A 26,012-nucleotide genomic window follows, 5' to 3' on the forward strand; every position below is an offset into this window, starting at 1 on the left:
GCATAGTTCAACCTCTCCTTTCACTTCTTCCTTTTTGGCATCTGCCAGTGTCATTTTTTATCACAATTTTTGCTGCAGCAGCCCAGCATTTGGAGTGGTGTTGTTGCGGTCATCTCATATCCGAGCCCTGTCTCATGGCAGCCCAACGTGGTGCCGCAAGCCACTAGCCACCAGTGGAGCTGCCAAATATTCATCATATTGGATGCTTTAAAAATAACTGCTGTGATTTCATGTTTTTCTAATATCTAGGGGATGTTCGGCTTTCACCGAAGCCTGGCTAATTGTTGGTATAACTTATATTAGACAGTTCTATTTCTACCATTTATTCTGCATCAGCTTAATTATTTTACAGCATGACAAAACAGAACTGAACAGTCCTTTCTTCCATATTACTGGAGTTATTAGAAAAATGTTCTCCAATGGAGCACTGTTGCAAAGTGCTAAGGTTATTTTGCAAGCTAGCTAAGGCATATGACACCTGAAAAAGCAGCTCTCGAAACAGTGAACGGATCGTTTTGTTGTGCAGCAGGCTGGATAGGAAGAGGTGTCACACAGATTTGTACTTGCACGTGAAGCGTAAGGTTGAAAATACACCCTCAGGATGCTGCTGCGATTCAGCCTAAGTTATGTGACTCCTACCACTCTTATTGGTGAAATATTATACTTTAGCAAAAGTATATTTTTAAGACCACTTGTTCAATTGTATATAAAAAGCATCAGATACCACTCCGAATGTGCATCGGCAATACTGAATAGTATATCAGACAAATAAAAAACAGTCATACCTAAAAGTTATAGTTAACTATTAATCTTTTAAAATGCTTTTGTCTTCAGTTTAGGTTAAACTGGTTTTAAAGATGCATCAGGCTTTTTTCCCATACTTCTTCTCTGTTGTAGAAAAACTTTAAAGTGGTTTCAAAACACTTGACTTTACAGGTTTTAGGATAAAATATTTAATGACATTTATGACACTAACCTCAAAATTTCCTAGATGTTAAATTCTTAGGTTTATATACACAACTTCCTTTGTTTGTTTGTTTGTTTTAGCCTAGTATTGTCAATAGGTGGCCTCAGTTTATTTTTTTACTTTAGAACTTCCTTTTTCTTTTAAATTAAAATGCTATATCACACCATTCCTTATCATCCTTATGTAATTATTTTTATTTCACATTAAAGCAGCTTGGATAATCATTGACAGAATAAAATTCCAATAGAACACATAACTGTAAAGACAGAAGTATTTTGTTAAAAAAGCTTTGGCTTAATTTTGTTTCAGAATAAAAAAGAAGTATTTTGCATAATACTAAAAAAGACCTCTAATAACTTCTGGCCCTGATTTTTTAGAGATTTCAACCTGAATTATTTTTTCATCTTGGGTCCTTAATTTTGTATTATTTTATGTAATATGAGTGCTCTAAAATGTTAAACTGAAACCAAATATTCCCAAGAAAGTGAAGTGGATTATCTATATTTTAATCTTTTGTGGAATATTTAATATTTTTTCATCTTATGGAAATTTTACATGAATCCTGCTTTCAAAAATCCTTGTGAAACAGCATTCCCATCATCTGCTATAGATGTGATCCTCACAGGCAGGCACCAGAGAAGAGCAAAACATTCATAGAGACCTTTAACCAATTCAAACAATGTCCCAGTTGCTGCACATCCTCTCCAGGGCATCCTCAGCAGGCCAAAGGAACCTGGTAGCTTTCAGCCTTAGGTTGCAAGGGAGGTGGTGGCCATGAGGCTCCTCTTGCTAGGAAGAGCATGGGTGAAGGTGGGTACAGGGGACCCACCTTCATCCTGTGCTGACCCAACAGCCATGGGGGGTGTCTTCTACACTGGAGGAGATAACAAAGGGGCAAAAGGGCATTTTGTCTCCTGCCCGAATCTCTTTGTACCACTAACACACCCAATAGTATTGCTGTGGGTGAATCATCTTCAGAGGGAAAGCTGTGATTGACGGGCTCACCCACCGCTGAGGCCATAACAGTGCTGCCTGCCATTTGCCCACACGCCTGCCTGGAGCTCGCCCGGTCTGCGCGATGCCTGGCTGCGACAGTCACCAATAACCCCGCACAGTCTGCAGCCTCTGCTTTCAAATACAGCCTGTGCATAAGCTTTCAATTAATTTAACTGTCTGGAAGGCTTGGTGTGTCAGCGTTATACTGTTAGTTGGTTTTGGGATAACAAACATACTTCTACAGATGTTATATTAAAACAAATAAGCAAAACCCCAAACAACAACAACAAAATAAAACAAAACCTCACCAGGCAGTTTTAATTCACTTTATCTTGCAATCAACCAAGCTGATAGGCACGTAAATCCTCTTAGAAGCAGTGGTATACCACCGCACAAAAAATGAATTGTATCCCTGCTTGAGCACAAAATGGATGATAGTCTCGATTTCATCACCACCACCCCAGTAATTCAGCTCAAATACTTCCTAGCGTGGCTTTAGGCTGACTGTAACCTGCCTGCTGTGTATCACTGCAGTGATGCTAGAGGTACTATGGTTTGGCGGAAATGAATGATGCTTGGTGTAAGCACTAAATTTCTTTCATGTGGGTCAGTGTGTGAGGCAGTGAAGCCAATCAGGAGAGAAGAAGGCTCAGACTTCAAAGGGAAGACAGCAGGCAGAAGGGGTGATGAAACAAGCCCTAACTATGTGCCATTCACAGTTACTTCACAAGAAGAGGGAGGCACACGGAGCTGCTGAACTGAGCCAGTTTCTCAGGAATCAGACACCTACTTAAATTTTGCTCATCCTAGTATTTAATCCCAATCAAAACAGGCCATCCAATCACACTGCCTTCTGAAAATCAGATAACTGTAATCCAAACCACAACTACCCTAATGTGGGTAAACAGCTTGGCGAAATCCTCACCCCATCTCTTCGCATGAGTTTTGCTGTTGACTTTGGTGGGCCAAGACTTCCGTCAGTGGGTCCAAGCTGACTGATGCTGAAGTCTCTTGTCTGTTTTCCATCAGAGCTGAATTCAATTTCATATCATACTGTTCATATTTTGCTCTCAAAACCCTTTGACTACTTTTTTTTTTTTTTAGATTGGCATGGGTCCTAGTAGCATGAAAGAAATGTGAAAATAGTTGGGTCATCATTTGCTGAGTGTTGACAGTGTATGCATCACTGCACAGCACTACAGTGAAGAAGCAGTCACTAGAGCTACTATTTTAATCACTAATCTAAACTTCGAATTTTGAACAATATTTTGTGTCACTGACGGATGGTCCAGTCAGCCTGAGAGTTTACCCTTTTTTCCTTTATGGAAATTTGAGATGAGCATTTCCCCCTGTTACAAACTGTTGAAAAAAATTTTTAGAGACCTTCCAGCACCGTGATACTTCTTAGTTTCTACATTTTGGGTTCAAATCTTGACACGAAACTTGTATTTAAGGAGACAGGTTCTGCTTCAATGTTTGCAGGCATCAGTCTAGAACAGTTCCATTGCAAACAACATACTTCAGGGCTTTCAGTTAGCTTCAGTATGGTATGAATTTAATCATTACATAGAAAAAAAAATATATATTTCATTCAGGACAAACTTTTGATCAGTTCCACTTAGGAAAATATACCAAATTGAGAGTATTTTAAGTAGTTGATCAAAAGTGCATCTGGGCAACACCAAGGTAGTGGGATGGGTGCTGTCTGGCTTATTAATTTTTAACTCCATAAACACGGTAGTACAAAATCATAGCTTCAACATGGGATTACAGGCTTTTGCTGTCTAAACCCTTCTCTCTAGACCCCAGCATGGAAAGTAAAATCTGTTACATCCTGCTGTTCTTTCTGTGGTTTCTGAAACAAACTTTCAGAGAAAAACTCTGGTCTCAAAAGACCCTGTGGGAAACGAGAAACTTGCAAATGCTACTGCAGTTGTGTAATGTTGACAGTATAACCCGAGTGATTCTTTTACAGCTTGTAAGTATATGAGCATCTGTGTAACACACAAAAATATAAATCTCCAGTATTTTAAAGTAACAAAAGGGGAGAAGCAAACTGGGGGGACAGGCTGTGCTACCACTAGGACAACCTGAACACCAACAAGCTTTGCTAGAAACACAAAAATGATAGATGGAATGCTAATATCTAACAGAAAATCAAGAAGAAAGATGGCATATTTTAAAGAATTACCATATGCAATAAACAGCTGTGCTTTTTTACTTGATAGAAGCATGTGTGTCTTTTATGGAAGAGATTGGGCAGTCATGGGACATTGACAACTTTGTTTTTAGAGTTTTGTGTGCATATGAACAGTGTAAAATCAACTGGGGATCTCCGTTATGGCATCTTGCAGGATTAGAGTATTAAAATACTGTCTAAATATATGTGCATCAAATATAATCTCTTTCCAAATCTCACGCCTCCTTTTTTTATCTCAGCACAGATGCTTTATTTGCAAGTAGCTGAGTCTGACAAGTGTCATGACACATCGGTTATACAACTATTAGGTTATACAACTATTAGGTTACTAGTCTTTATAGAACCCATACTTTCCTTTCTATAATAGGTCATTTTATCTAGACGGCAAGGAGAAGAGAATATAATTCAGTTTTCCATTTTTAGAGAGGATTCATAATGTAGGGTCTTGAAGGCTGAGTATTTGGAAACAACTACAGCTGACTTTCAAAGTAAGATCTATAGTTGCTTATAGGATTTAGAACTCAATGAGAGAAGGTATTGCATGACATTGTCCTACCTTACCATCACTACCAGGGTGCTTAAGGCACCTTGTCTCAGGGATCCTCTTTGATTCCGATACTGGTTAAACTTCCTGGATCCCCAAATTTGAGGCCAGGCTGGACAGGACTCTGAGCAACCTGATCTAATTGAAGATGTCCTGGCTTATTGCAGAGGGGTTGGACTAGATGACCTTTGAAGGTCCCTTCCAACCCAAACTATTCTGTGATTCTATGATTCTATGATTCTGTGATTTTGTTGGTGCTCCATAGAATGTAGGGAAAAAAAAAATTAAAAAAAAAAAAAAAAAAATCAATTTCCCTTCTCTCTCCGTGAGTTTTATTTATAAAACTCCCTGGAATGAGAAGGAGTCATTTGTGGTTGCTGTGGCTGATTTCTGTTATGCTGAAGATGCTAGGAAACTGCATCAAAACTCTGCACCACTGGTGAGATTTTTAAGACTGTTGATGCTCTTTCTAATCAAATTCGGGGGAAACGTGTTTTGGCAGCCAGTATACTTAATTTTCAGGATCACTTTGCCAGACGTGTGTTTAATAAAGATGAGGCATTCCCCAGTGAGATTTTGGGCATTTGGGCTGCAGGCCTCCTTGCTCAGAGACACCACTACAGATACTGCCTGAGATTGTGGGACAGTCCCATACTCATGTTTCTGTTGCTTTTTAGAACTGTTGACACTTAGTGAACAAAACAGGTTGGTTTCTTTTCCCTCATATGAGAAGTGCCTCTGGAGGTTGAAAATATTCTATCAAGCCAGGCAAACGTTTGAGGAAATTTTTTTTCAGTCCTTGAGGATCTTCTTTGTTATGTGTTTTGTAGCATAGAAGGTAGCAATGCTCCGAAGGAAAATTTAAGTCAGGCACATCTCTGGAGGAGTTACCATCCTCTTAGAAAGAAATCTTAAGTATTTGTGAAGCACAAATCACTAAGAGAAACAGAAGACATTAAGCCTTTAACATTTGACTTTTAGACTGATTTTTCCTGTTTGCTCCTTTTGCAGCTGCCTCTCCTTTCGAGGTCACCTCAGATTCCTGTAGGTCCAGGGGAGGCTGGAGAGAGAGTCCACATTTCTCAGCTATCACTGCTAGTTCAGTTGCACCCCGGAAAACTCATGGCTAATCCAATGTAGCAATTGCTGTGTACAGGTCTACCTTCCCTATAGAGCCCACCTGATGCCCCATCATGACACATCAAGTCCCTTACCTCCCTACGGATGATTTATGGCCAAGCTATCAAGCAGAGCTTAGCTTGCAAGATTGAGCTCAGGTTTCATCTTGGCCCAGCCTGGCAATCTATTTAGCAGAGATAATATGAAATAATCAAACCTATGTTTACTTGCTCTGATAGTGCTGTCTTACCACTCCTGGGTTTTCTCCTTGGTCAGCACTGCATGTTGCCTACACACTGGTTCAGTGTTTTTGCCCCACCATTGTGTATTCAGCTCCTAAAGCATTTCCACACAGAGCAACACCGTCCAAGAAAGAGTCTGAGGAAATACACTGTGGTTTGCAAATTGAATTCCTTAATGACTTTCTCATTAGAAGAGCTCACTGCCAAACGCTGTTTGTGTTTGCCTAAAATCTGCATGATTAAAAGTAGTTCTGTGTTACATGAAGTATTGTTTTCAGGCCACTGCCACAGACACTAGGCAAGAGAGAGAGGAAGGAACAGCAGTGAATGCAGGGAGCAATCAAGTGACATAAGAACCCATGGGATGTGCCCTCCAGTCTCCACCACCACAAGGGCTAATGGCCACACGGGTGCTGTGTGGTGGGTAAAGCTGAGGTAGGGCTTGGGTGTCAGGACATGGGGCAGCCCACCGGGGAGGCTGAATTCCAGAGCAACTCCGCTGTGAAAATATTTCCTGTGAGAACACGCAAGCCTGAGAAACCAGGATTAACAGCAGCTCTCTAGGAGAGATGGATTTCATTTGTCTAGCACATTCATTTCAAGACTGAGTCTCTAAATGGATGTCTTGTCATTGAAGATTGACGATGAGGTAGTGCACCTTAGCTGCAGCAAATGGGTGAAGAATATTCTTCTACCCCAAGCTTTCCCTCTGGCTGTCAAAACATATGCCCACCTGGATTCCTTCTGTATTTTCTTATTCTGCTTTTTTCATCCCATACATTTTTATATATATACATAAATATATCTATATAAAGTACAACTGGGAGAAAAAATTCATTCCAAAGGTTTTAGAATTTATTTCCTGCATGCCGTGAAAATCTCCTACCGTCTCGGCATTGAAAGTTCAGATTCAAATTCAGCTACTTGTCCCTAACTTTCTATTTTTAACAAAGAGACCACAACTCATTGTTTCCAGAGCAGGGATTTGGAAAACATCCTGAGAAAGAAAAATCCCCAGTGATTTCATTTGCTAATGAGGCTTAAAACTAATATCTGTACAAACAGCTTGCACAAAAAAAATATCCAAGCCAAAAAGGGCTTAAAGCCAGGCAGGGGAAGAGAATAGTTCAAGATTAACTTAGTGTCTTCTCTGATCTCTGGTATTTAGGTTTTATAAAAAGAAAAAGGAAGGGATGGATTTTGGACCTAGAACTAGCTATGAGCCTACACATACGTACTTTGTATCTGATGAATCAGCAGGCCTGGCTGATGCTTGTCTAAGAGATGGGGAAGAGCTTGTCTGTGGGTCTCTGTGCTCTCACCATTTTCTTTGCCCATTGCTGTGCTGTATTTTCCATCCTTGAGAGTCTTGGATTTCACAGTGCTCAATGAATATTTGAATACAAGAGAGTAGACTGCTCGATGGCTGGTAGGGTCATCTCTAATGGCAGACACTGCTCCTAACAGCCCGTGCATAGAATACCTCATCCTCACAGAAGTCAGTTCTGAGGGTTGTGGAGAATTTTTTGTGTTTAATTTTATTTGTCTTTATAATGGAGCAGGTTGCACCAAAGACCAAGTGGTTACAAGCAAGAACATTTATTGGACCTATTTGTGATGCTAAAGCCCAGACCTCCTGATCCTGCAGCCAGTACCTAATACATGAGTACACAGCATCTGCCCCTCTGCCAAGAGACTGGACCTCTCTCTACCCCATTTACCATATCTAAAGCCTGTGGCTAACAGAAGTGGTCCATGCTCTCCTAGTGCTTTTTCACCTGTAGATTTCAGAGTATTTCTTGAAGTGGATATACTTTACTTACCCATTTCTACTTTGATCTAAATATAGAAACTTGAAGTAATGCTTATATCAGGTGTTCCATGGCTGGATTTCACCAGAGAGGGTTTCTGTTCCCAGCTTCTTGTGGCACATCACTTAAATTCTGAGCTCACCATGTCTGATATAGGGAAAAAAGGGTAAATCTTCTGGTTGCTTCCTTGTGGTTATACTGTGCAGTTGCTGGAGCGCTTGAGATCTGCAGGCACTACCACCTTGCTGCAACAAGAGAAGAACAGTAAGGGCCAATTGTGTACTCAGCAGTGTTAAGTTCCTTCCCTATGGTAGATGAATGTTTCAGAGTCTGAGTTTGCCCCGTTTCCTTCTGAAATCCCTTCGAACTCCCTTGGCTTCCACAGCAGGGGAGGGACTGGCCCCAACATTGGCAGGGATCAGGCAAGCACCTGGATCTGAACCAGGGAGGGAGGAGGCAGAAACGTAAAGAGAACGAGATCTTTGGCTGGAGCTTGTAGACAACTTAGTTCAAACATGCTATTTCATTTTGTAGACACAAATATTTTCCCTCCACCATTTATTTTCTCCCAGGCTCAATGTTAAAGCCCAGTGCTGGGCTTTCAAACAGTACCAATTTCTGGAGCACTCGGCTGTCCCTACTTTGCTTCTTGCCTGAGCCAGAATAAGGGTCTGCCCAGCATTCAGAGCAAGCAGATGAGAGACAGCTTCATTAAACAGTTACGGCACTCAAAGAAATGCCAGGCACAATAGAGGACAGTAAAAAATTGATCCTTTTAACAGCTTTTAAGAGAAAAAAAAAAGTCTTTCTTGATTTAAAATGTCAATTCTGACTTTTCAAGGAGACTTTTGCTTTATGCATTTCCAAGAACCAGAGGTTGTTTTGCTTCATACATTGAGTTATAACATGGCAGGAAGTCAACCTTTAAATAGAGCTTGACTTACATATTTTAACTTATTTCTTGCTCCATAATACTAACACTATGATTATCCATTTGGAACCACAGACTTTATTTTTTGCCAATTTTGTTGTTGTTGGTGGTGGGTTTTTGTTTTGGTTTTTTTGTTTGTTTGTTTGTTTTGGGGTTTTGTTTTTTGTATGAGGTGTATGCATGAAAAGAGGTAGAAACCTTGAAAATTACTAGGAGTACATTTTATCTTATACTTAATATTTCCGGAGTTCAAGGGGAGATGGAAATTTGCCATGTAATGGATATTAGCTATAGAGAATTATCATCTTTCAGTAATAAAGTATTGTCTGTCTCAAGGACTTACACACACAGCTTGACCTCAGAGGAGCTGCACATAATGTTTTCTCTGTCAAGAGAATCTATTCATAATGACATGTCACAGGTGCTCACACATAATATGTTTCCCGTCAAAAGTGATCATCCATATTTTATATGGATGCTTTGATGACAAATATTTTGTACTTCAGCTGCTTTTTCCCCTCTGTCAGACTTAATGAACGAAAGTCAGATAGTTTTAAAATAATGCCAGCTTCAGGTCACGTTACTGTGTCTGCCTTTGAAAGTAGCTTCATATAAGAGCCACAAGAGAGTGGAGAGACAGACAAGGGCATTTTCATTTACTTAACTTTAAAAAGAAAGCAATTTTTTCTGGCTCTTAATTTAAAAATCAATATACTCTGCATCTTTGGAGTCTTCTCAAAAATATGCTATGCTTATTGAGCACTCAGTATTTTGGGAGTCTAGTAAAAGTAAGTTGAAACCTGATTTGAGGCTGCAGCTTCTCGTTATGCATAATGTCCTTTATTCTAATAGTAGTGGTGTGTCCTGGTTTGCTACCTGGTTTACACTTTTCTCCAGGTTGTTCTACAAAGTGAGTACCTCATGGGCACTGAAAAAGAAACCAGAAGGCTGAGGGGAGGCTTAATTGCTGTCTACAATTACCTGAAAGGAGGTTGTAGCATGGAGGGTGTTGGTCTCTTCTCACAAGTAACAAGTGATAGGATGAGCGGAAATGGCCTCAAGTTACACCAGGGGAGGTTCAGATTCAATATTAGGAAACATTTCTTCACCAAATGGTTGTCAATCATTGGAACAGGCTGCCCATGAAAGTGGTTGAGTCATCATCCCTGGAGGTGTCTAAAAAATGTATAGATGATGTTCTAAGGGATATGATTTAGTGGCAATGTTGGGTTAATGGCTGGACTCAATGTTCTTGAGGGTCTTTTCCAACCAACATGATTCTGTGATTCTGTGAAATTGTTTATCTGCAGCAGGGCCAAAGTTTGCTCTTCTCCTACATGTTCAGCCATACTGAGGGAAGCAACCCTCATTCTTCATTCTATTAATGAAAGAAGAAAAGTGAACTTGAATTCCCTTTGAGGTTTCTCAGATTGCAGGACTGGTCATTGAAACCTCAGAGCATAGAGGAGTGCTTTTCCCATTCACGGGCCATGTCTTTTCTGCCAAAATTGTAAGTGAATAAAGCACAGATGTATTCTTGAACTTGGGAAGAATATAAGGCTGTTGTCAGAGGACGTAGGGAGGCAACTAGGAAAGCTAAGGCCTCCTTAGAATTAAACCTTGTGAGAGGGGTCAAAGACAACAGAAAGAGCTTCTTCAAATACAAGGCAGACAAAACTAACACTAGAGGCAATATAGGCCCACTGATGAATGAGGTGGGTGCCCTGGTGACAGAAGATACAGAGAAGGCAGAGCTACTGAATGCCTTCTTTGTCTCTGTCTACTCTGCTGGAGGCTGTCCTGGGGAGCCTCGTATCACTGAGGCCCCAGAGGAAGTCAGGAAAATGGAGGAGTTTGCCTTGGTTGATGAGGACTGGGTTAGGGACCAATTAAGCAGTCTGGACATCCATAAATCCATGGGTCCGAATGTGATGCACCCATGGGTACTGAGGGAGCTGGCTGAAGCCATTGCTAGGCCACTCTCCATCATCTTTGCTAAGTTGTGGGAAGCGGAAGAGGTGCCTGAGGACTGGAAGAAAGCAAGTGTCACTCCAGTCTTCAAAAAGGGCAAGAAGGAGGACCCAGGTAACTATAGACTGATCAGCCTCACCTCCATTCCTGGAAAGGTGATGGAACAACTTATCCTTGGTGCCATCTCAAGGCATATCAAGGATAAGAGGGTCATTAGGGCCAGTCAACATGGCTTAACCAAAGGGAAGTGATGCTTATCCAACCTCATAGCCTTTTACGAGGACATAACCAGTGGATGTGGTCTACCTTGATTTCAGTAAAGCATTTGACACAATCTCCCACAGCATCCTCACAGCTAAACTGAGGAAGTGTGGACTGGATGATGGGGTAGTGATGTGGACTGGGAACTGGCTGAAGGAAAGAAGCCAGAGAGTTGTGGTCGATAGGCCAGAGTCTAGTTGGAGGCCTGTATCTAGTGGAGTCCCTCAAGGGGTCAGTACTGGGACCAGTACTATCCAATATATTCATCAATTACTTGTATGAGGGAATAGAGTGCACTGTCAGCAAATTTGCTGATGACACCAAACTGGGAGGAGTGGCTGACACGCCAGAAGGCTGTGCTGCCATCGAGTGAGACCTGGACAGGCTGGAGAGTTGGGTGGGGAAAAAATTAATGAAATATAACAAGGGCAAGTGTAGAGTCTTGCATATGGGCAGGAACAAACCCAGGTTCCAGTATAAGTTGGGGAACAACCTGTTAGAGAGCAGCGTAGGTGAAAGGGACCTGGGGGTCCTTGTGGAAAGCAGGATGACCATGAGCTATCACTGTGCCCTTGTGGCCAGGAAGGCCAATGGCATCCTGGGGTATATTAGAAGGGGGGTGGTTAGTAGGTCGAGAGAAGTTCTACTTCCCCTCTACTCTGCCCTGGTGAGACCACATCGGGAATATTGTGTCCAGTTCTGGGCCCCTCAGTTCAAGAAGGACAGCAAACTGCTGGAGGGAGTCCAGTGCAGAGCCACAAAGATGATTAAGGGAGTGGGACATCTCCCTTATGAGGAAAGGCTGAGGGAGCTGAGTCTCTTTAGCTTGGAGAAGAGGAGACTGAGGGGTGACCTTATTCATGTTTATAAATATGTAAAGAGTGAGTGTCACGAGGATGGAGCCAGGCTCTTCTTGGTGACAATCAGTGATAGGACAAGAGGCAATGGGTGCAAACTGGAACATAGGAGATGTCAACTTAAATATGAGAAGAAACTTCTTTATGATGAGGGTAACAGAGCATTGGAAAAGGCTGCCCAGGGAGGTTGTGGAGTCTCCTTCTCTGGAGACATTCAAAACCCGCCTGGACACATTCCTGTGTAGCCTCATCTAGGTGTTTCTGCTTCGGCAGGGGGATTGGACTAGATGATCTTTCAAGGTCCATTCCAATCCCTAACATTCTGTGATTCTGTGATTTCCTGCCACCAGGCAGACTCCCCTGAGCTGGCAAAGAGTGGTGGCTTTCAACCTGTAAGCCATGGATTCATATGGGCTTCCAGTCTGCCTCCAAGGGATTCACAGAAGGGAGATGACAAAAGCAAGTTCATTGTGTACAGAAGCTATTTAGCAGCGTCTGCAAATAAAAATAAAATAAAAACACTAAAATAGGCATTCAAAGTATGACACATACATATTTATAAAATTATCACTGGCCTGAGGAGAAGGCAGAACAGGAAGACAATAGTATTTACAAATAGGATTTACAAATGTAAACAAGGACTAGATTTCTCTTACGTATAAAATATAACCAGATGTCTCAGGTTGAGAGATGAAAGCTTACACTTGGAAAAAATGTCTGGGTTTTTCATACAAGAGACCAAAAAAGAGAGGACAAGGGATCTGAAGCTATTTGATGCTTAGTTATTTTTCAGATCCAGCTCCTGTTTAAGAATGTAACCAAGAAGGAATTAAAAGTAAGTTAGAACTTCTAAAGTACAGGAAGATGCAAAACATTATTCTGTGCCACTAAGAAGTATGACACTGATTAACTTCTGCTGCTGAAAAGACAGTCTGCAATAGCATCCTCTTTTCTGCTATGCTCAAGCTCCCAAATAAGAACTGAATACTTTTAAACAGTGAGTGTAATAAGTTTTCCTTTCCTTGTCTGAAGAATTAGAACAATTCAATTGAAAGGCAAATATAATCCTACCTATGCTCCATACTGGGACTGCAGAAGGGTAAATACCACAGTTAAGTCTGAACATCAGGTTGTAATTGTTAGAGATTAAAAACATGCCAGAAAGAACATTCCAGGGAAAGAAGGAGGGTGAGAAGGATGGCTCTCCTGTGTCTTTTTATTAAGGCAAATTAGCATCAGATCTTACAAGGGCATATTCCTGCACAGCAGAAGTCAATCAAATGGCATTTAGTCAATGAAGGAAATTATACACTTAGTTGTTTTTTAATCATCCAGCTAGGAAAAGCAAAGATAATAAACATGTATTTATCTGCTGAGCCAAGTGCATACAAGGCAGAAAAGCCACTGAAAATAACTAAAAGAAAAATAACAGTTTTCTAGGATACTGCTGTTGCATAGAATCTATTTAAAATATAATTTGCTGCTAGCTATTTCTGCAAGATGTGAGCACATCAGCTGATCTTCTCATTTTTATGCAGATTAAATAATGGTTGAAATGAAATGTCAGGTCATAAGAGTCACAAGAAAAAATTATCCAGTTTTTAAGAGCTGTCCGAGAGGATGTCCACCCTTCCAAGTACAGAGGAACCATTATTTCCTGGTTTTGTCTAATATCTTGTTCTCTCACCCCTCCCTTTTTTTTTTCTTTTTAATGCTTTTCTTCTCAGTGCATCCTAATGTGAGCCAAGGTTGCCAAGGAGGGTGTGCTACATGTTCGGACTACAACGGATGCCTGTCATGTAAGCCCAGGCTCTTTTTTGTTCTGGAGAGGATTGGCATGAAACAGATCGGAGTATGTCTTTCCTCGTGTCCAAGTGGATACTATGGGACACGGTACCCCGACATTAATAAGTGTGCAAGTAAGTGCTGGGGGAAGTGGATGGATTTGTTTTTTTCTCTCTTGAATGCTGTCTCCCCTTAGGAGTCAAGTCAACAGAAAAGCAAACGAGACAGGCTGTGTCTTTATTTGTTCGGTTCTTTTATAACACTGCAAAGAAGTTAAAGTGAAAAGCCATGAAATGGCCTAAAGCTCTGTAGGAATTACCTGTCTAGGCCCCAGGCAATGGTCTCCTCCAAACCCCCATGCAAAATGGAGGCACTGGTGGGCACAAGGTGCTGCCCTCCAGCAGCGAGACGGAGTGGTGGCAGCTCCAAAGACTGCGGGGCTGAGGGACACTGGATGTCAGAGGCTGGAGTCCTTTAACCCACTGCCTTTACCCACCTGTCCCCTGAGACAAGCCACTCTTTGGAGATGCAGCTTGCCTTGGCTTGTCTCACACCCAGTGTAGTCCGCTACATGCCCGCAGCAGCTGGCTGGGATTCAGCTGGCTAGGTTTCAGCCTGATTTGGGGAAAATTACCCATTCATGTTTCTTCTGGGCTCAGAGACAGAGAACCCAACTCTATTTTTTAGCTTTCAGGCAACGTTTTGACCCTACTTTGTATTTTGAACGATAAATTAGCTGGAAAAGATCGCAATGTCCTCCCTACTCCTTTTTTTGTTGTTGTTGAATTCACTGGTTTTAATCCCACAGGTGATATAAAAACGTAAGAGTGACAGCCAAGCAACTCTCCCAGTTTTCACCTGGTAATAAAAGTTATTTAATGAATGGACCCCAGAGTAAAGTCTTACAAAATAACTTGACACTGTGAAGCATTTGCTCACTTTTTAGCAGTGTGTGGCCTTGCTTATCAGATATAAGCTATGTCACACATAAGTTTTTATGCATTTCTTTTAAAAATATCTGAGAACTGGGAAATATACCACTGATGCCAATTCGGGTAGTCATATAGAGAATACATGAAATGCTACAGAACATCTGATCGAAGGCCAGGGAGTCATTTAAAAAAAGAAAGAGATGTTGATGCAAAACAATCTCCAGTAGATTCTAAATTCTGGCATATTTTTATTTCTCCTGGATGAATGGAGATAAATAGTGTAGAACTGGCTCAGTACCTGTGGCCTGTGGAGTTAATTAATACCTATGCTGTGTCTGTGTAGGGCAGAGACAGTATATTATCATTCTGCTGTGCTGTGTGCTCTGTCTTCAGTTTGCATAGGTCTGAAAGAAGACAAGCAGTGTAAGCCCATCCAGCATTAGGCCATCCTTACTAAATCCTCACTCTTGCCAAGGTCACTTGTTGCTGGCCTTCCTGTGTGTATGGTCCACAAAGAACTAAATATAATTGGCTTCCTTTGAAGATTTTTTAACATTGCTAGAATTGTGTGATTCTGGTATATGTGAGAGAGCCTTTGGTGTTTCATGGCAAAGACAAATAATATTGTTGTTTACTGTTTGCATTTCAGAATGTAAAGCTGACTGTGATACCTGCTTCACCAGAAACTTCTGCACAAAGTGTAAAAGTGGGTTTTACTTATACAGTGGAAAGTGCCTTGAAAAGTGCCCTGATGGGCTGGAAGCCAACAATCACACGATGGAGTGCACTAGCATCAGTAAGTCTGGTCCCCCCGCATTCTGCATGGTTTTCTCACAGGTGATGGGGAATCTAAGGAGGGCTAGAGTTGCAAGATCAGTTACCACACCAGGGTAATGCAACTCAAAATGGAAATAGTCTGCATCACAAGATGTATGCCCCAGCACAACACACTCAACGCAGTTCCCAGGTCTGTCATTTCACAAAAGGCAAACACAGTTGTGCCCCACAAACACAGCCTTGCCTCTGGAAATGTGGCCTGTTTCATCTCTCCTGTTTGCTCTGCCCTGAGGTAGAATGACATCCATCTCTTACTTGCTCTGTTACAGTGTTATGCAGCACCACTAACATCAAAGGTTCAAAAACCCTGAGCCAGACCCTATGTCTAGTTGAAAGATCAAAATACTAACTGCTTTGCTTTCTCTCCCTTGTACTACTTGAGCCTTCAAAGCATGCGTGCATCAACTTTTTGAAGCTTACCTTCACAAAGGTGAAGGCTAGAAACTAAAACATAGGAAAAGGAAAAATAAAAAACAAACCCAAACCTCCAAAACGGTATATGCTCATAATCACCTGACTCCAGAAACTGAGGATTAAAATAAGGTACCAAATAGTGTGGCACTGTCACTGAAGGACCAAGATTGGCTACATTGGTCCAGTGATTCACCAGCTGCAGAGACCTGCTTTTGTATCTCTCCAGCTTCTGACTCACAAGCTCCGATTATTCACACTGGGCAATTTTAGATGTCACCACACCTAACTGTCTCCTCCATCCCTTTGCCACTCCTTTGGCTGAACATAGAATAAGCGATATATTTGCCTCTGGGCTGCTGCAGTTGGCATCCCCTGCCATGGGCATGCCAAAGCTGTGGCAAGGTTCAGTTTAATTTAGTAGGCTGGCAGTGAATTGTGGTGGCTGAGGGCTGCAAAATGCAGTGGGAGTGGTAACCTCTCCAGCCACCAGCAACCAGGGAGCCCTTAGGCACAGTCTGGACATGATGGAAATCTCCTCCCCCACAGGCTCATGCACATAGCTCTCCCTGGCATCACGTGTTTTGGAGTGAAAGTGGTGCAGGAATAAAAATAGTGTACAGTAGTTTGGCATTTTCCTTTTCAACTATATATTAGTTCAGGTGGTAGTGATAGTTTTTACAGTTTTATTTTCAAGCAAAGACTTTCATCTCTGAAAGAAATTCAAGGGATCATTTTTGTTTCTTTATGGCTGTTTCCAAGTGTTGTAGACGAAGCTGCTTTAACAATGAGTCAGTCTCAACTAGGAAAAGCCATTTAAAGCTACAGAGAAAAACCAGAACCTTTTTGTGCACGTGAAGGACAATTATTTTAACAGGAGAGGTCCGGTGTAATACGAAAAACAAAATTACTCACATAAAAATTGACTGGAGGAGGAGTCAGAGATTGCCTGAGGTCAATTATAGTTTTAGGTTTTAAAAAATTTGGAAGTAAATTCTAGAGCTGGAAAAAATGTTGTCTTACAAAGTCCTCCTTATAGAGGGGCTGGAAGTCTTAGCAGTGCTTTATAGTCTTAAGCACACATATTTACATAAAGTAAATATAAATGTTTGCTATCTTTTATCAAGAGAAGGCTACTGAGAAGATGACACAAAAGGACAGTTATTAATAGCATGTTGTTAAGCTTCCAGGATTTCTTCCATTTTTGTATACACTACTAGGACAAGTATCCAGCTGCACACCTTTTGAGTTCCCAATAGTATGGGATAGAAACTGTAACCCACACTTTTCTGAAAAGCTTGCATCCTCCTTGACCCAATTATCCTCTGCTTTGCCTGTTTACAGCTTGTATGTGCTACAGATGATGGCTCTTCCACTATTTAAACTGAATACTAAGCAGCAGGTCACCAAAGACAGTGGATTCTGAATGCAATGCTTTTTGATACCAGTTGGTCCTTTATAACTCTATTGATTTCCAAATTCAATACCTTTGAGGCCAACTGCAGCCACCTGACCCAATGATTTCACTCTCACTTAAGCATGACCAAAGTTTAATTCCACTGAACCTATAAGGATATATACTGCCACAAAACCAAATTAATCTCAGAACAAACCCTGGTAACTAATTTCATTGAAACCAATTGTATTGTTGTTGTCGTCCTGTTTTGGACATGGAATTACAAAACAGCGAGTGCAAAATGGTAACTGACATAATTATTTGACACTATTTTATGCAGCATATCCTCAGCAGCCAAATTTCTCTCAATTCACTGCTGCAGATCCTGATTAATTATTCAATTTTGCCACCTTCTGGCTGATGCAGAATAAAAGGAATGTACCATATGCATTGTATGTACAAAAATATATTGGCCAGGCTCAGCTTGTCCTATGTTTATTGCAGTGCACTGTGAAGCTAGTGAGTGGAGTCCATGGAGCCCGTGCACAAAGAAAGGAAAAACATGTGGTTTCAAAAGAGGAAATGAAGTAAGGGTCAGAGAGATCGTACAACATCCGTCAGCAAGGGGCAATCCTTGCCCAGCTACAAGCGAGAGCAGAAAATGTATTGTACAAAGAAAGAGATGTCAGAAGGAAGGAAAAGGTACCATGTTATCATCATCATAATATGAGATTGGTATTGTGCTTGTTTTAATAATTCACATCTGAATTCCCAGGCCTCAGTTGCAGGCTTCACCAAAGCTCCTGTTGATGTGGTGTTCTTTGGGCTGGAGAGAACTGTGCCCTTGCCTGGAGTAAATAAAGTCCTAATGCTGCTCAAAAGATGTGCTCTGTGTGATCTAGAGAGGACAGGGTGGGCTGGATGGGAAAGTACATTCTCAGTTTGCTGAAATTGCTGCCAAGATGAGGGGTTGCATGTGAAGTTCAGGACAAAAAGATCCATCATAAAACATGTCATGGTGAGAGTTGTTTGTTGGCTATCAGGCAGCCAAGCCTCATGCTTCAACCACAGGATTCCTCTAAACCAATTCCTATTTCATGCTTCCCTACAGGTAAGACCATAACTCTTGCAATTACAGCGCTGTGGCCTCTCTCCCATGCTGAACTCTTTCTGCTAGGTCTGGCTGAACAACATGGCCTGATCCTGCCATCTGCATCTGGCTCACAGAGACCCAGCATGGGAGAAAGACCACAATGCTGCATGGCAGATACAGGAAACTCCACCTGGTTTTGCCCAATAAGCAAGAGTGGCAGCAGAACCTCCCTTCCATGAGAGACAGCTTGTTGGACTTATTCCTCATCATGGCACCTAGTGAATGATGTCCCACATGTTAAGAGTGGAAAATGCTTAAGAAATCTATGAAATAACAATTTATACAAATTCCATCCAGTAGAGATTGTTGTTCCATTTGTTCCCTTTTCTCTCCTTTTTGAAGCAGGGAAGTTACTTGCTCTGTCCCCGGTACAGTTACTCTGGTTGACACAGGAGTGTTGTTGGAATATTTCCCTTTGCCCATCCCTCTAATTTTCCCTATCCTTCTCATTTCCTCATCACTTCTGTTTACCCCTTCACCCCAACCCAAAAGGAGGACTAGATCTACTGATTTATGGGAACCTATGGGGTAGATGTCACCCACCTGAGGTTGGTTCAGCCTCTTGTGTCATGCAGTGTCTTGAAGAGATAGAGGGAGCAGCCAAGGCAAGTTATTTATGGATTTTCCTGTGCTTAGGCTTTATGTCCAAAATGTCCATGCTTGCTTCTGCCTCTGCACAGTGGTACAACTTGAAACACAGCCTCTCATTAGCCCACTGTAGCAGGGGGAAAAGAGTCCTTTTTTTTTTTTTTCCTACCAAAGATTATTTTGCCAGAGCTGAAAATACAGGGCTGAACTGTAATTTCAGAACTGTGAAACTGTTTTTTTGAGGTGATAATGATGTTGTGTATTTCCTTCTGGTAATTTGGCAATCCCTTCAGATTGGACATTTCTCTTTGAGAAATGCCTGCTGTTCCTGTGTAGTAAGTACTTTAGAAGAAACTACTCACGTATTTTACTGTCGATTCTTATTTTATGGGATCTGAGCCAAACCATACTTGAAAAATACTGTGCACCACAAGAATTCCTTCACAGTCATGAATCTTTTTATTTCTTTTTTTTTTTTGCAATGTGCATAAATATATTTTGATTTGTTTTTTTTTTTTGAGCAAGTCACAGACTATATTCTAGCCTGTTTTACACTCAGTAGACAATTCCTTCAAAACCAATGCAGGCAGATGAAATCTGTGTTCTATTTCTACCTGTGCCCTTGGGATTTGTATGTCTATGTCTGAGGGATGTTTTTTTAATGTTCTGAAATCCACTGCTACATACTCCTCTGTAACAGTATCCACCAAAGTCTGTCCCATTAACTTCCATACATCTTCACAGGTAGATTAATTTTTTAAAAAATATTTTTTACTAAAACTGAGGAAATTCACACATAAAACATTCAGTTAAAATAACTTTAAGAGATGGATTGTAGTGAGAAGCCAGAAAAATGAGAAATAAGCTACAAATTTTCCTCTGTTCCTATTAGAATGGGTAAATGTAGCTTTCCAACTTAATCTCCAGGCAACTTATCTTCCCTACTGCCACTGTCACTATTACACAGAGAGAAACCTCTCTTCCCCTTTGAACAACAGAGTAATTGCACAAGAAATCAAGCCAGGCTCTGTTCGTATGGCTAGCTGTATCCCATCAGTGAGTGCAGAAGGAGATAACAACAAAAGCACTTTGGGAAAGGGAATGGAGAGTAAATAAGTTTGAAATATTGAAAACACTCTTGTGTATTGTACAGCTCCCTATTACTGCTCAGGCATTGCTTTGGAGTTTAACTTTCACAGGTTCTGCTTTTGACATTTAGTGACAGACCCAGCAGTTACCAACAGTGCTGCTGATCTTTTCTTTGTGGCCACAAAGAGATATTTAGCCCAGTCAGCCTCTGCCTTTTCCACGTTGAATAGATGGCTGCGGCCTAGGAGAGGGCAAAGACCACATGATGACGGAGTGTGCTCATCACAGATGCCTCAGTGACTTTGCTTGCGATGCCGAGATCAGAGGCAGGATGTTAGTCAGTAAGTTGCTGCTGTCGCACAGAAGGAAGGACATGTTTCTGGAACGTTTACATGGAACAAGATAAAACGGATGAAGAGGCTTTTTTTTTGGTTTCCATCTACTAGTGTATCATTAAAGCTGGTGAGATCTATTGCAACTGTTTTTTTTTCCCTTGCTGGCTATAAAATGAAGTTTTACTGGGAGAAGGTGCTAGTATTTTCAGGATTAATTCAAACAAATGGGAATAATGAGGTTACAAATAGCCCAACTAGCCTTAAAGCTACTTCTAACTCATTTTAGCACTACATTAGTTGATTCCCAGTGTGCTGTGATGTGGTAACTCCCATATGATTCACATACAGACTCCTTTTATAATTTAGTCCCATCCAAACCTCACTGTAATTTATTTCATAATTCTCATCTTTTAATCCCATGATGGTGAGTTCTTCTCAGTTTGCACAACTATATGATTTTAAGTTCCAGTTTCTACTTTCTCTCCCTCAGACTTTTTGTTTTGTTCCGCTAGTGCAGTGCACTGTTACTCTTAGCTTCCCACACTTAACATCTTCTTGGCTCCTGCCTTTCATTGACAGGCAGACTTTGAGAGCCATGTGTTTCCTGTGGCCATGTCCACAAATGGCAAATAGATGTACTGGAAAAGCATAACTTCCAGAGCTCTTCAAACACTGCTAATTATCCATCCATGTTATTTCTTTGCCTATATAAATGTGCTTTGGTCAAACACAAGTCCCTTTGGACTGCTGTCTGCAAATGTGTGAGACTGACTTTTATTGACCAAAAGACAAACATCAGAATTACACGCAAAGGTATTTGTGGGGAAGGAATTGCATGTTTTCATGCATGAGTAATTTTGCCAAAAGAGAACATTCACCATATGACTTTCTGTTGAGTCCCAACTAAATCCCCCAGAGAGCAGACACTTTTGCGTGCTTTCAGAGAATATGTTCTGATCAGTTTGAAGAGACTGAAAACACTCACCAAAAGACTAAGTGCATAGTTATGAACAAGGAAGACACCTTAGAAAGCTGGGTATTATGCACACCAATAGACAAGCTACATTGGCTACATAGTAGTATTGTTGTAAACAAATAAATAATACATTTCAATTGTTGTTTGTTCATATATTGATTCATTTGCATGCTGATGGCATTTAGATGTTCAAAAGAGAGAAGCAATGTCAATTGTGCCCAGTTCTGTGCAAACACAGACCCAATAAAGTTCCTGTTCCTGAGAGTCAAAAATTCAATCATTAGGCATTAAGAAATGGTGGGATGAATGTAGAATAGCATATTTCTTTTTCACTGTGGACTGTAGGAATTGGCACCTTGTAGCCTTGGAAAGCACGATACTGTTTCGAAAGGAAGAGGGGCCATTTTAATAAAAATTCACAAGACTGCAACCCACTGGAGGCATGGTAGCTTGTCAGTTTTTAGTGTAAAGTGAGAATAAGAGAGATGAGGGGCTGAATTCTAGATGCAGGTTGATAAACAGAAGGGAACCAAGAAAACAGGATTTGTTGATCAGCATAATGAGGAAGTATATATATATTTTGGGAAACAAGTAAAAATAAATGCTTCTATCTTGCACTGCATACATGTGAATATAAAAATCCAGGTTTGTTTTGAATAGCTTAGAGATTTGAGACTCAGGTAATTTCTGTTGTTTCTTTGAACTAGTTCCTCCATCCTTTATTGCTATATGTCTGCATAATGCTTCAAACACATTCATCAGATTGTGTCTGAAAATGTCTTCAGCTGGCTATGATGTGAGGAGGGAATCCTATCAGGCAGCCATCAGATTCCCAAAACCACCACTCAGCTAAAAATCCGAAGCCATTCATCAAGAATTAACTTTAGCTGAAAACAATGTAATTTGATACTAACAAACTTAAAATATTAGGCAATAAACTAATTTCAGTCACTTAAATGAAACTCCTCGAGTTACCCACCCTAATGTACACACTCTGATGCCATTGGGATCCATGTTACAACAGAGCATAGAGGACTCTATAGTCTAAACTAAGTCACCCCTTTAGTACCTTTAGTATTCCTCACAAAGAAAAGTTTTCACAGTTGATCTCCGGTTGAGGTGCAATAATTTCATTAGAAGTCAGTTAAGCTGTGCCAGGCAAAACAGTGAAAGAAAAAGAAAGTCTCTACTAAAATAAGATAAAAGATGCAAGATATCCCAGTCACAGCTCATACCAAAAGTCACATCCTCTCTTCCTTATGTGTAACTCATTGGCATTTAAAAAAAGAAGGCTGAAGCATGTGAGCCAGGGAGACATCTCAGTTCACAGATAGCTCATATAACTGCGAGAGATGGGGTGTCCTGTGTGAAGATCACTACTGTGGTTGTGGTTAATGACCTTACTCCATTACAGGTCACAGGACTTCTGAGGCCTCAAAATGAACACAAAGCTAATTACTGCATCCCTGTGTTTACATACTGCATACACCAATGGGTCATAACTCCGGTCTTTGCAAGCCTGAGTTACTATAATTGAGGAGTCTGTCTTGTGAAGAGTTTGGTTGTTTATTTTCTGTTTGTTGCTGCCAAGAGGACCTCTCATTTCCTTTCCTTGCAGGGGTTTTGACTCTTTAACTTTAACATATTTCCAGACTTCAAGGGTAAGGCTGTTGAGACCAGGAATCCACGAGTTACAACGCCAAGCGAAATGGCATCCAGGAGATACCTTGAGCAAGGCAGGGCACTGACAGGGTTGCCCACTGCCATGGGCCAGCAGAGAGATCAGGGTGAGAAGAGTTAAGAGGGAAAAAACGGGACCAGTATGAATCAGAGAGATCTGTGAATCCAAAATATCTAATAGTAGAGGATATAGTGGGTCTACAACTGAAGGGCTGAAATGGGTGGATAAAGTCATTTTTAAACTTTCTTGATAGCATTTCCAAAATTTAATCACAGGCAGTTTTAAAGTCTAATTAGGTTTCTAACTGCAAACTGAGACCTTAAAATCTGAACTAATTAATAGTAATATTGCATTTTGCCACAGTATGTTTATTTTGATTGTGTTAGAGCGAACATTAAATTATCTTCTTACCTCCCAGTTCTGTCAGAAATGCATGAACTGCACAAGCAGGTAATACATATCTGCTGTGTGCCTCTGCACATATGGTACCACACATGTAGGCACCCACTGTGTACATGTGTACCGTGCCAAGGTTGTATTCTCTGAATAGAATGCATCTTGATGAACAGCCAGGCTGTAAATGGCTGTGCCTATACACCAACTTGTCAGGCCCTCAGGTATCAAAACTGGTTTCAGCCTCGCAAGGTGTTGGGCTAATGCTGTCTCTGTGCTCCTCAGGAGACAGAATCATAGAATCATTTAGTTCTCCTCTTCCACTGCCAGCTCCTCTCTTGTCACCTCCCATCTCCTGCCTGTCCTGGGGGACCAGGGAACAGAGGGGAGGTCACTCAACTGCCCTGAGGTCCTCTGGAATGTGCTATAAAAAATGTGCTGGACACATTGCTGGTAAACACCATCAACCTCATATTAACAGGAATGGTGTCAAAGCTGAGAAAGAAGCATGTAGTCAATTGCTCCCGTAAGGAAAGTGAAACAGAAAAAAAAACAAAACAAAAAACACAAAACAACAAAACTCATTGCATTCTTCTTTTAAAATGTGACTGATGTGAGAGTTGTTCTCCTCAGATCACTAGACCAAATAAGGAATAGGAATCAGCTCTTTTTCTCTTTCCGATCTTCCCTTCTGGTGCCTCCTTGTGCTCCAGAACTGGCTGGCTGACTATCTTTTACATGCCTGAGCTCTGTAGGAAAAACAAGAGGGAATACAAACTTCCCACAAACCCATCTTCCACCTCCTTCCAAAGTGCCCATCAGCACCAAATTTCCATCATCTGCCTGACATCTTACATCTTGAATAAAAATGTTTGGGACTGAGAGGAGCAGCTCCAGCTTTAGAAGGTGAAATCCAGAGCTATGTCTATACTGCTAAAGAAAAGCAGGCGAAGGTCCACTCCTTGGCCAGAAGGCCAAGGGCCACGTTCTGCCTTGCAGCCAAACTAGCTGGTGCTATTCCCTCCCCTGGGGAAGAGAGATGGCTATTACAGGCCAGAGTCCTAAAAAGCACTATCAGTGATGCTGTGCAGATATGCAGGGGCATGCCTGGTCTCTGACCTTTTTCCCTGGTACAAATGTACTTTATTTATCCAGGGCACCTTCACCTTGAAGTGACTTCACATTGTTGAGTTTCAAGGAGAGGCAAACAGGAAACTGTGGCCACTCTCTCCTCTCAGCTCAGGGCAGAGACCATGGATGATACAAAAGAGCTGAGTATCTTCCTCCCTTACTCCACATCACTTCCTTATCCTGTCTGCACACGCTCACTTACTCATCTTTCTCTCCACATATGCCTTTCTATTGCTTCTCTCAGTTGATGCTTCCAAAGTCCTTGCCTTAACTTCTAGTGCTTTAAGGAGCTCTTTCTGAAGGAGGGACATGTTTGTCACAGCTGGAAGAGGAAAGGAACCTCTTCCAGGCTGTGTGCCGAAGGACATACCTTGACAACTTCTATCTCTTGATTCTTCAGAAGCTGTTTTCTCACTTTGGGGCAATATTACCTTGGAGTAAAGTGAAAGGGAAGCGTCTGCTGACAGCAGGGCTCTCTGAGCCATCGCCACCTAGAGATGTAAACCCCTCACTTTTTTGGCCTGTGAGTCCTGGAAAGAAGAACAAATGCAAGAGGGAAGTTTGCTTGTACATCTAGCAAATTTAGTCCAAGAATGCAAAACATTTTGGGTATGTGAGCTGCAGAGTAAATCAGGCAATGAATGTTTCAAGCCTAATGGTGACACATGCAGCACTGTTTAATCAACTAAATCCTGGGCTGTGGAACACTTCCATGTATAGCAATGCTGTTATAACTCTGCCAGTCATGGACAGCAAGGGCACTCATTCACTATTGTATTATAGCTGCTCTTCTTTTAAATGACCTGATCCAACACCCACTGAAATCCCATTGACTTCAGGGTGCTTTGGATCTAGCCATAAAGAAGGGATTTTCAGCATTCCTTTGTAACAAAGTGAAAACAAAGGAGCACTTTTTGGCTGCTATTTCTCCTGATCTTACTGGATATTTGTCTGCTCTTTCCCACCCAGGCAGCTCTGTTTTCTTTTCTCCACCCAAGTGTCCACATCTCCAGTTTCATCGTCTCTTCTCAGCTCTCCCTGCCAGCTTTAACACCTGATGTAGCTTTTGGTCTGCTCAGGCTGCCACCTCCCAGCTCTCTTCTAACCTCAGAGCTTTGAAAAAGAAAACACATGCTGACATAACTTTCCTTTACAAAGGTCCAAAGGATCTTCAGAGTGTTCCCAATCAGATGATAACATCCAATGTTATTATGAGAGATTGCAAAGATCAGGAGAGAGGTTGTGGGAATCTCCATCATGGAAGATTTTTAAGGAGGTTAGACAAACATCCATCAGAGACAGTCTAAGTATAGTAGTTTAGCTTCATAGCCTAGTAAGGGACTACATAATGCTTTGATAAGCATTTCTAAAACTGCTACAAAATTTCCCATTTTTTTTTCTTGTCT

At 41.3% G+C, this 26,012-nt stretch overlaps 1 protein-coding gene across 1 annotated transcript in view; it reads left to right on the top strand.

Moving 5' to 3' along the window:
• RSPO3 (R-spondin 3) overlaps nt 1-26,012 on the top strand; it is a gene marked incomplete at its 3' end in the record, with an annotated part of 63,074 nt that overhangs the window by 24,117 nt on the left and 12,945 nt on the right. Inside the window, exons 2-4 of the mRNA XM_080341717.1 lie at nt 13,627-13,818; nt 15,266-15,412; nt 17,765-17,962. Coding sequence (XP_080197843.1) covers nt 13,627-13,818; nt 15,266-15,412; nt 17,765-17,962 — 537 coding nt within the window. The remainder of the gene's footprint in view (nt 1-13,626; nt 13,819-15,265; nt 15,413-17,764; nt 17,963-26,012) is intronic.

This window comes from Nesoenas mayeri, assembly GCF_963082525.1.
Source record: "Nesoenas mayeri genome assembly, chromosome: 3".
In the NCBI taxonomy this organism is placed as follows: domain Eukaryota; kingdom Metazoa; phylum Chordata; class Aves; order Columbiformes; family Columbidae; genus Nesoenas; species Nesoenas mayeri.